This window comes from Lissotriton helveticus, chromosome 3_2 (genome assembly GCF_964261635.1).
Source record: "Lissotriton helveticus chromosome 3_2, aLisHel1.1, whole genome shotgun sequence".
Taxonomy (NCBI): Eukaryota; Metazoa; Chordata; class Amphibia; order Caudata; family Salamandridae; genus Lissotriton; species Lissotriton helveticus.
Window position 1 is genome coordinate 488,118,141 of NC_136062.1, and position 12,111 is coordinate 488,130,251.

The 12,111-nt window shown below is 43.5% G+C and overlaps 1 protein-coding gene across 1 annotated transcript in view; it reads right to left on the bottom strand.

Moving 5' to 3' along the window:
• LOC144826177 (uncharacterized) overlaps positions 1-12,111 on the bottom strand; it is a 181,637-nt gene that overhangs the window by 70,355 nt on the left and 99,171 nt on the right. The window contains exon 3 of the mRNA XM_078684570.1: positions 9,581-12,084. Within this exon, the coding sequence (XP_078540696.1) occupies positions 9,581-10,977 (1,397 nt within the window). The 5' untranslated portion in view covers positions 10,978-12,084. The remainder of the gene's footprint in view (positions 1-9,580; positions 12,085-12,111) is intronic.

Consider the following 12,111-nt stretch of genomic DNA (forward strand, 5'->3'; position numbering starts at 1 on the left):
TGGGACGGAAGTTGACTGGAGCAGAGGGGTCAGCACCAGGTTTTTTTAAAATAGGAAGAATAATGGCTGCTTTTAAGAATGGAGGAACAACGCCCTGAGATAAGGAGCAATTAATAAAAAGGACACTCGGGTAGAGTAACAGTGCGCTTTACAAGGATCCAACATTTACATTTAAAAGAGAGTGGAGGTAACCAGCAGGTTGTGAAAATGAGCCTAAGGATGTGCGGGGCAAGGGTCTAGAAGGGAACCTGATTTGACCAAGGAAAGTAGGGAGAGAAAAGATTCTTTCGTTAAGGGGGGAAATGAGTCAAAACGGGCCTTTACAGGAGGGCTGGGGGGGCTGTAAAAGAAAAAAGGAGGGGGAGGTATATTGGCTTTGATTTTATCGATTTTATCCAAAAAGAAATAATTCAAGGAGTCACAAAGAAACTGTGAAGGAGGGGGTTTAAGAGTGGTTCTATCAGCATAAGCGAGATTATGGACTATGGAAAAAAATTCTTTAGACTGGTTCTCAGCTGCTAAGATTTTGGAAGAGAAATATTCTGTTTTAGTGGATAAGATAGTTTTCTTGTACTGCGACAGGAGGGAGATGTACTGGGTTTTAAGGTAGGGGCAGTAATGACGTCTCCAGGCTCGTTCGGCGTGACGAACTGAGAGTTTCAGCGTCTTAAGTTCCTCACTGAACCAGCGATTGGAGTCATTAGGCCGTTTAGAAGAGACTCGTCGGAAAGGTGCGATCGAGTCACAACCTGCCTGGAGCCATGAATTAATGGCGTCAGCTTGGATTGAGAGCGGTAATACTAGTAGGTCTGGGCAAAGGGGGAGGAGTGTGGAAGCCACTAAGGATGCATCAATCCGGCCCCAAGAGCGTGCCCAGATATTTTTGGGAAGTGGGGGCTTGGAGGTTGGGTCAGAAGGTAAAGAAAAAGAAATCAAAAAATGATCAGACCAGGAACAGGGGGAGATAGAGAGAGACACTATAGGACAGTTAAGAGACCAGATCTGGTCAAGAGTGTGACCCAGATTGTGAGTGGGGGAGTGAACATAGGAGTTAAAATTGAGAGAACGAAGGGTATTTGAATTTTTTTTAGAATTAGAGCATTCTGAGGGGTCCGAGGGCCAAAAGTTAAAATCACCTAGCACCATGACGGAGGAGTTGTTAACCGCTAGGGTGGCCACCAGCTCTTGGAACCCAGGGAGAAAGGCTTGGGAAAGTTGTGGGGGACGGTACATAAGTAAGCAGGTGAGAGGAACTTTGAGGGAAAGAGAACGGACAACTAGAAAGTCCGAAGTGTCAATAGGGGGAAAAGTAAGAGGCTGAAAGAGGAGTTCTTTCCGAGCGATCAAAGCAACACCCCCACCCACTTTATCCGCGGGTCGGTCTGCTCGAAGCGCGTAATAAGTGGCAGGGAGAGCCGCTAGTAGGGAAGGAAGAGAGCTATCACGAAACCAGGTCTCTGTGAGGAATAAGAGATCAGGTTTGTGTAGGTCTAAAAGAACAGAGAGCTCGTGATAGTGCTTAACAGCAGAACGCGTGTTAAGGTAATAGATAGAGAGAGAAATGGGAGTGGGTGCAGCAGAGTGCTCAGGACGGGAGACAGGGGGATGCAAAGTGGAGTAAGACTGGGAGGGAAGAGAGGAGGGGTGTGTGGGGGCTGTGAGTCCCAAATTGTCAATGTGAGAGATCACCGAATCATTAATCAGCCAGGGGCCTTGAAAACTGTACAGTTGGGCCGACGAATAATGTCTCAGTGGGGCAGGGGGGGCTGGCCCTTGGTCCGGTCGGTCGCGGACGGGCCTGCCTTAGGCGCGCCTTTGGCGCGCATCCGGCGCGCCCGCTGCGCTCGTCCGCTTCGCTTCCGGAAAGGACACATACTTTATACCAGTGACGTGGGGGTTGGGAAGGGGCGTGGCCTACGTAAGTGGGCGTGTCCCGCCGGTCGCGGGGAATGGCGGCAAGAAGGTCCAGACACCTCACCCGCTGCAGCGATAGATCTGCTGTGCGGGGGCGTCAGTGCCTGAAGCAAAATGAAAGCCCTGGGGGTGAGTGATGGACCGTTTTAAAAGCACACAATTATACAATTTTTAAAATAATCGCAAAGAGCGCTGCTCCCGGCTGTGCCTCAGGAGGAATCGGTGTCTTTCTCGGCAACCACTGTTCACTGACTCGTCTCCTCGACGGGGCGACGGCTCCAGCCCAAGCTAGCGGGGGGGCCTCGCCAGCTGTCAGACTGCATCTGACCAGTCAAAACAAATCAAACTCCTCTGGGTAGACGATGGCAGGCAGAGGCTCTCGACTGCCCCACGGCCTCAGGGGCAAGAGAATCCATCATCGGCATACCGCTGAATCTCGCCTCACTGAGCTCTCCAGAGCCCAGCCCAGGTCATCCATCCACTTGCTATAACGCCCCTACTCAGCCCACCCATGTCGAGCCGCCATGTTTCCTTCATCCGGGCTGCAGCAGCGGGCTTGTCAACGATGTCGGACCTCAAGCGATGTCGCCCGGTCCTCGAGGGAAAGGTATTTCAGGCTTGTTGAAGTTGCGGCAAAGTTCAGTGATTACAGAAAGGTGACAACTGGAAGTGGCAGTCTGTATTTCAAAGAATATATCTGTATTTCAATGAATATATGAGCATATCGATCAGTTTTGCAATTAAACTGGGAAGCTTTTTTATTTTTAAATAATTTATTTGCAGGTTTTTAAAATCCACAGCGTGGTACATAGGAAAGTAAACTGAGGAAAATACCAGGGAGTTTTAAACACCAGATCAAATAAAATGTAGCATAGGTCCAGCCCTGCCAAGTGTCACACATCAGGCGTTAGACTAACGCCTTTTAGTGCGGGGATCCGCATCACCGCACTAAAATGCAAAGTCACGCATCATAGCGCTGCCGCTTCTTCCTCATGATGACCGGGCTACAGTACATTATGTTAAAGTAGCAGTCATTTGAGCAAGCAGCGGGAGTGCAGGCCACGAGCTGGCCAGGGTGGCGCATCTGCGGCACAGCTGGCTCAAATAAAGCACTGGACAGACATGGGCTGAACTGTACTACTCTACACACTGCGCAGAAGTCATGATGCGCTGCCGAGTGTTAGAAGGCTGTTGGATTCACTACTGCGGCGGCTGCGTTTACGTGACATGGCGTAAGGACTGCAACAGTGTGTCTATCTCTTGAGGGGGAGACAGGAAGTTAAGTTACTCCAGAGGCGGGAGGAGACGCGGTGCGAGCGGGCGGCAGTTACAAATTGTGTGTGTAGTATAAGTGGCAGCCACTGCTCGCGCGGCTGCCTGTGCCGAATTGGTCACGGGGCCTCATCATGCCGTCCTGCGACCGGACCTGTTCCGAGAAGAGAGGTCACAGACTGTCATCAAGGAGAGGCGGCTGCGTGGCTCGCTGAGGTATTTAAAACTAACAGCCTGACAAATTCCGAGCCTGTAGCTCTGCTCACCGCTCTCCATTCAGATGTCCCATGATTGATTTATTCACTGATTTAAAGCACTGACTAGATTTTGAATATTATTTTGAGTTCTTCTGACTGAGGGCCTCCAGTCCATGCTCAACCTCTCAGTGCTGCTCTGCAGGAGGTTGCGCTCACACTGGCACCAGGCAGGAGTGTTTTTAGGTCCTGCTGTGCCCCCTGCTGTCTCATCAGCTCTGGCCCCTAGGCAGAGATTCCATCTTTGCGGGCCTTTGAGGTAAATAAAATTAATCATTCTTCATGTGTGTTGCGGGAATGGTGGGGTCCTGGTGTCCGTCCAGACGAGCTCTGTGCTGTATTATTTTCAAAAAGGTCTTATGTTATCTGTTGGCACGAAATCAGAAACGCCACTCCAAAAACGCGGAACCAACTGCTGTGGCATGAAATCCGCAAAAAACACAGTTGATGGACAGAATGTAGAACAATGTCTTACATTCACCCCAGTACAAAGATCTGGGCCTAAATCCATCGTTTCTTTTGCACTCCACACCACCCTAGGTCAGACAATGGCTATATGCAAATCAGCCTTGACCCTGTGCCTCATGGAAACAGTCCAGCCCGAACTACCAAGCCATGTCTTTCCCAGACCGGAATCAAGCATCCAAGGACCGGTTTCTGGCTATCAGCCTTCTTCAGCCTGGATAGCTTGACTCCTGTGGTGTGGAGAGCCTGGGTCTCACGTCTGAGCATACCCAGCCCACTCGGGGTGAAAATTGCAAAAAACACAGTTGATGGACAGAATGTAGAACAATGTCTTACATTCACCCCAGTACAAAGATCTGGGCCTAAATCCATCGTTTTATTGCACTCCACACCACCCTAGGTCAGACAATGGCTATCAGCCCGAACTACCAAGCCATGTCTTTACCAGACCGGAATCAAGCATCCAAGGACCGGTTTCTGGCTATCAGCCTTCTTCAGCCAGGATAGCTTGACTCCTGTGGTGTGGAGAGCCTGGGACTCACGTCTGAGCATACCCAGCCCACTTGGGGTGAAAATTGCAAAAAACACAGTTGATGGACAGAATGTAGAACAATGTCTTACATTCACCCCAGTACAAAGATCTGGGCCTAAATCCATCGTTTTTTTGCACTCCACACCACCCTAGATCAGACAATGACTATATGCAAATCAGCCTTGACCCTGTGCCTCATGGGAACAGTCCAGCCCGAACTACCAAGCCATGTCTTTCCCAGACCGGAATCAAGCATCCAAGGACCGGTTTCTGGCTATCAGCCTTCTTCAGCCTGGATAGCTTGACTCCTGTGGTGTGGAGAGCCTGGGACTCACGTCTGAGCATACCCAGCCCACTCGGGGTGAAATTGCAAAAAACACAGTTGATGGACAGAATGTAGAACAATGTCTTACATTTCATGCTTATAACAATCGTACTTTTAACGTTGTCAGTTCAGGCGTGGAGTATTTTTTGGAAGCTTGAATCTTGGACCCAGGGGTGTCTTTGTTGCCTCGTGATTATTTTCTCTTAATTTGCTTGTAGCGGAGGCGTTTTGTATTAATCTGGCGTCTCGCTCAGTCAGCTTGGCGTCCGTCTTTCTCCATATGCTCCTTCTTGGGAAATCGTTGACTGACAACGATTTCCCAAGAAGGAGCATATGGAGAAAGACGGACAGCATGAAATAAAGGATGTGAACCTTAAGAACCAAATTGAGGTCCTGAAGAGAGTTCCTCCCCCAAGGAACTCGAAACGCGTCGACCACACCGTGCTAGGCCAATCTGTGCTTAATCACTGAAAACAGATTTTGTAAACCATTTTGTATTTCAGATGGCGTAAAGTAGCAAATGTTCCATTGTAAATATGTTCCAAGTGCAATAATCGACTAATCATTTGCAACATAGAACACAGTTTTGTATTTATTTTTGATACGTGTACCCTTCCTTCCACCTTGCCCCTCTTCTACACTGTTCCCACAAAGTATGTATGAGTATGACTGAGATTCCATGAGTGAACACTGGTTTGAATGTGTACCCTAAGTGATTGTAAATACTGTGAATAGGATTTTTCTCTTTTCCTTTCTCCTGTTTAATAAATTTCCTAATCTTTGTAAAATTGCAAAAATTTGCCGCTTAAATAATACCGAGTGACTTTGTTTTGAAAAATAAATAGATTAAATCACAAAACTCACCAGTCTGAAGAACTAGTTTAATTTCTGTTCTTCGTGTTACAACTATTTTAAAAGAAAACATTGCAGTACTGGCAATTGTAGTTGTTTCTTTAAGTTTCAGGCTTGGCCTTCCTGCAAAGGAGCCAGACCCTCTCTTTGTATACGATGTTCACAACGCAGAACACACTTGTTACATAAAATGCATGCACACATCACAGTGTAAAGTGACTCAGGTAACAGTGTGACCATTGTATGATATGAGTGGGTGGTCTTAGTTGTTGAGACATGAATGTCTGACGGGTGCATCTTTAGCTCTTTCAACTGTTCGAGAGAGGGTGGTAGTCTCAAATACTGGGGGCACAGATACCAACAGCTTCCCTCATAACCTTTACTTTTTGCATCTACAGTGGGTCCAGATTCCACCTAAGACAGTAACCGTTGTCAGGTAGGTGTACTGCTTCCTGGAATCAGCCTCCTTTGCTTTCCCTACTATGGTCGGCAAAGGTAAATGTGTCTTCCACTAAAATGTCACTAGCTCGCTTTTGGTAACGTGGCTTGAGCAATAAGGCCACGCTCGAAGGTAAATCAAAACAGTGGATGTCACAAATTTCAATACAATGTAGAAAAAAGAGACAAAGAAATTCAAAATTCAAACAAAGTTTAGAGAAACAGGTGTATTTAATAATTACTCAGGAGTGAAATTTAAAACCAGGTCAGTAGTTTAAGGGTTATTAATTAGCAAAAACAACTGTTCCAAAGGAAATAAAGGACTCATTTAGTTGTGTGTTCAAAACCACAAAAAAGAAAAATAAAGAAAAAAAGCAGATCCACTGAATCAATGAGGAAGTCACATACAAAAAAGATCAAGGTGCAGGCATCTCGGGGTTTGGGCTCTTTGTGCTTACACTGTAGCCGTACAGCGAAGGTGTTCATTGTATAAAAATGTATACAAAGGATAAGACTTCAGAACCAGGTAAAAGCAAAGTACATTTCCGTGCTTATGTTGTGGTGAAACCAACAAAATCAGGTAAAAGGAAGAGAAGGGAAAATACAAAAGCAAATCACGATAACATGGTTAAGACCATGGAGAAATGACCTGATCCCACTACGGTAATGATAAATTGCTGCAACAGGAGGTCCTCAGGAGGCGAGTGATGTAGCAAGTCCAGGAAAATTACTTCAAGGTATTTGTTGCCGTTCCCCAGCCAAACAAACACACCGGACGAGTGCTCTGGTGTTCGCACAGGACCATCCCAATTGCTCGCGTCCACTTTAGCGTTACCACAAAAAGGAAACACTCAGGTTGCGTTGTACACCTCGAGCTTATTCACAAAGGTACCTTACACCTGTGAGTAATCTATACATACAAGGATGCTCGTAGAGTAACTTTGCTAGTTTTAGCTATTCTCCATTACGATAAAGTTACTCAAAAGTGTGGACTTGCTTATCTGCACACGCTTAACAGAGGTGGAGTAACATTTACAAATGTAACTTACTTCGGCCAAAGTGGAGCAATAGAAAGTGCAGCACTATAAATAGCCAACCACTGGTAATGCAAAACCCTCCCATAGAAAATAATGGAGAGAGAGACTTAAAAATCTAACCCATTCGAAAATAAAGATAAAATAAAATTATGTATTTTGCCTTTTAAAAATACACACTCCTTCAAAAGAATGTTATAAAATTACATATATTTAAAATTAATTAGTTCATGATAATATATGTTAATCTTTTAATTAAAAAAAATATTGCACCTATTAAAAAATACTTTCAATTAATTCTATACATGATTTGTTAAAGATGTACCCCTCCGAATAGAGGTGAATAAGGCAAATCAGTAAATCCGAGTACATAATAAGAAAATCAGATGATTTTAGCTAGTTGGGATTTTTGAAACTGATCTGTAAGAAAAACTTTTTTTTACATTTAAAATCAATTAAATCTCTAAGTAAACTGTGAGTTATTATTGTAGCATTTTTTAATTTGTTCTATATTTAAAGTGTATAACATTTACATTTGTAGTGTAATAAACAATTTAAATATTCTTTATATTTTTTACACAGGGAAAACTCCACCCAAGTTGAATATATAGAAGATATATTTGTATTAAGGTTTAATTAAAGATATCCCACCTAAATTAACATTTATAATATGTATTAATAATTTTTAAATATATTGTATTGTAATTGCATGTATATAGTGCTTATTACCCCTCACGAGGCATCAAAGCGCTTTTTTGGCGAGTAGCACACTACTGCGGAACCCATTAAAGGATTAGGGGTGAATTAGTATAGTGAAAATTTAAATTAATTTGAGTGGTGAACATGTTAGTCTGTTATTTGGATTGAAAATATGAAAATCTCTGCAACGTGATGTCACCTGATTGCCTGAAATACCCTGAAATTTGCTTTTGGGCATTAATTATAACATAGGTAATTATACTTAACTAAAAATGAATGTTATATTAGTGTTCAACAAATGTTATTAAAACATTGTCAAATGATTAAATATGATTTTCTTTTTAGATATTTTTTGCCTTGAATGACATTTGTTTAGATTTTAAATTAGTTTAAAATATTTAATTTAATGCCGTTTTAATTTATGTCCGTACCTCCATTATTATTAATGGGAGTGTGTTGCAGTTCCAGTGGATGACCATGTGTGATGTTGGACTCTGAGCTCGGGTACATTTACAACTGTTTTAGGTACATCATGGCTGTTGTGACTTTAGAGGTGTGGGTTGTAAATAGCAATGGGTTTACTCCTTTGCAGGTGAGTGCTTGTCCATCCCTACACCCCTCCTTACTCCTCCCTTAGCCCCTCCCCTTTATTCATAAATATTTCCCATTTTACTCCCACTCCCACTCTGTCCCTCTCGCATTTACTACAAAAAGTATATAAACATGTGCGGAAACTCTGCAGTCGAGGCAGGCAACTCCACAAAGAAAAAGATAGGAGAGGCAGACCGACAGCACATACTTTGTGAATCGCATTTTGTTGTACTTTAGTCGTCCTATAGTAGTTTATGAATAGGTCTGATTATCTGTGAGACGCTCTTGGGTGTATCTGATGAGATTGTACAGCTGGTGAAACTGTCCTCAGCAGATGGGAAGCAGGTTCCATTTGTAGCAAAAAGGACATAGAGAGAGGTCACTCAAGTGGATCTTTGTAATGCAAGGCCATGTCCCCTCGGAACAGAACTCATTCGGACTCTTTACAGTGGAGCCAAGAACGGTTTGCATATGGCTGGCCTCGTCTGTAGTTGCACAAAGACTAGAGAATGATGTGGTCGGGTGTTGCTGAGATTAACTAGCAGTCCTTCCATCACCTTTAATTTATCTCAGTGATCATCCCTAAGTGGCACAGATCAGATGTTGGTCCCAAAGAGACCTACGACCCAGGGACTCCTGCTGCAGCCCCCTGGTGCGGCTCATTAAGGCTGGAAACAGTTTGAGGTTACGTGGATTCCTGAATCTAGCAGTGTAGCCTCAAAGTTCAGGATCGAATGGCCTTTGAGGGTCAGAGCCATTTTAAACTCTCAGGGAGCAAGACACACTGAATGGAATGAGGCCACAAATAGTTACAAAGGAATGAGTTTAATTCAAGCATTTCCATCCCTCGCTGTTTGCTGTTCTCAGTAGAGTTTGTAGAACAATCAATGGAGTGGAGTCTCTGTGGTTGCTTCATGTAAAGGTTTTGCGATGCTGAAAGCTCCTCCTCAGGGTTGACAGTGAGCACCTTTGATTCTCCCACATTGTCTCTCTTACGTAGAAAGGTTACATTTACAACTGAAGTTTTTGTCACATTGAGAGCACGGGTCATTTTCTTTCTCGTTGTGGGTTCTCTCACGTTGAATGAAACTGAATCTCCAGCAGACCCTTCCCAGGCATTTAGAGCTATGACGAGGTTTTTTCCAGGTAAGGTCTCGCAGGTTGAGTGAGACCAGATGTCCGACTTTATCAACACTCAGAGAGCTAATCAGGTTTTTTCCCAGTGTGAGTTCCCTCATGGTGAGTGAAAGTTATTTTATGACTGAAGCTTTTCTGGGATTCAGAACACTGATAGGGTTTTTGCCCAGTGTGAGTTCGCTCATGTGCAGTAAGGTTGGATTTCTGCCTGAAGCTTTTACAGCATTCAGAGCACTGATACGGTTTGAGGCCAGTATGGATTCTCTGATGTACATTTAAACTGGATTTGTAACAGAAACTGTTTTGGCATTCAGAGCACTGATACGGTTTATACCCAGTGTGGGTTCTCTCGTGTGCAGTAAGGTTGTATTTCTGACTGAAGCTTTTCCAGCATTCCGAGCACTGATACGGTTTTTGCCCAGTGTGAGTTCGCTCATGTTTTGTAAGGCTGGATTTATGACTGAAGCTTTTCGAGCATTCAGAGCACTGATAAGGTTTTTGTCCAGTGTGGGTTCTTTCATGTAAAGTGAGATTAGATTTGATACTGAAGCTTTTCGAGCATTCCGGGCACTGATACGGTTTTTGCCCAGTGTGGGTTCTCTCGTGTGCAGTAAGGTTGGATTTGATACTGAAGCTTTTCGAGCATTCAGAGCACTGATACGGTTTTTGTCCAGTGTGAGTTCTTTCATGTAAAGTGAGATTTAATTTGCCACTGAAGCTTTTACAGCATTCAGAGCACCAATACGGTTTTTGCCCAGTGTGAGTTCTCCCATGTTTTGTAAGGCTGGATTTCTGACTGAAGCTTTTTGAGCATTCAGAGCACTGATACAGTTTTTGCCCAGTGTGAGTTCTCTCGTGTTTTGTAAGGCTGGATTTCTGACTGAAGCTTTTTGAGCATTCAGAGCACTGATACGGTTTTTGCCCAGTGTGAGTTCGCTCATGTGCAGTAAGGCTGAATTTCTGACTGAAGCTTTTCGAGCATTCAGAGCACTGATACGGTTTTTGTCCAGTGTGGTTTCTTTCATGTTTAGTCAGATTGGCTTTGCTACTGAAGCTTTTCGAGCATTCAGAGCACTGATAAGGTTTTTGTTCAGTGTGGGTTCGCTGATGTTGAATCAAACTGTCACTAAAACTGAAGCTTTTTTGGCACGTGGAGCACTGATACGGTTTTTGTCCAGTGTGGGTTCTTTCATGTAAAGTGAGATTGGATTTGGTACTGAAGCTTTTACAGCCTTCCGAGCACTGATACGGTTTAAGCCCAGTGTGGGTTCTTTCATGTACCATAAGGCTGGATTTGCGACTGAAGCCTTTCTGGCATTCACGACACTGATAGGGTTTTCGTCCAGCGCTACTTTTCTCATGTTTAGTGAGGTGGGATTGATAACTAAAGCTGTTCTCACAGTCATTGATCCTATTAGGGTTGTTTGTTTCTCCAAGTTGGGTTTGTTCCTGGATACCTGTCATCTTCAGACTGAATTTGATTTATGATCATGTACTTGTTTGTCACAACTCAGCATGACCTTCTAAAATACATTTCAGATGCTCTTCTTAACATATGTATTTAACTAATTATATTTTTTTCCTGGAGATAATTTTCCTATCTTTAAAGGCACCTACCTAACTTGTCTTATTAACTTTCACCGAGGAGCCCCTTGTATTTATTAAGATGCCCTCATGGATTCATTTTCTCCAAGTTATGCCCGGGTGAATTCTCTCATGTTTAGTCTCATTTAGTGATTCTAGTTTATCACATTTGATTTAGGAGTTCTAAAAGCACTGATTAGGTCTTTGGGCTTTAGTGTTTGCCTGGTAGGTATGTTTGTTCATACAAGTATTGACAGATGATTAGGGCATGCCAGGGTGGTTTATGAATTATCAATAGTGTAACACTGGCCCCTTTTATACTTTCTGAGACAGTATATGGTTTTTTGTTCAGTGGCTAAGACAGGCACATGATCGACTTTGTAAGTTACAGAACACTTTGAAACTGCTCGGATCAACCCAAGAGACAGAGTTGGTGGGGGAAAATCTTCCTATATTGGAAATGATAATCCAGCATCTTTGCCGAAACGACATCTGAGAAAGAGCATTTACAATTTGTTTCTTTTAAACAGTCTTTTCACTCCTCTGAATCACAGGAGACACAGTCAAAAGCTTGCGCTTGTAAACCGGGGATATTAGTCTTTTTGACGGTTCTGTCACATCACAACACATCCACGGATGCTGATCTGTTGGGGAGGGGTTGGGTCTCCAAAGCCTTTCTCATAAACCATCAAACAGAATTTACAACACTGAGTTTTCTCAAGTGCACTGCGTGGGAATCAATTGTGGCCAATATTCTCCTCAATCTCAGTTACTGACACTTGGTAAACATTTATGATCATTTTCCTTTAGGATTTGACAACTTTCACATACACCAGTTTTTTCCGCTCCAACATCCTCAGCATTCCTGGCACATAGAATGTGTTTCTTCTCTAGAGCTCGAGAATGTTTTAACTTTCCTTGAAATAATCCTTTTTGTTGTGTTTCACTAAATTTAAACCTTCTTTTTTCTGTTCATGCTTCTGTCACCTGTAGAAATGGAGTCAAAAATTGTAA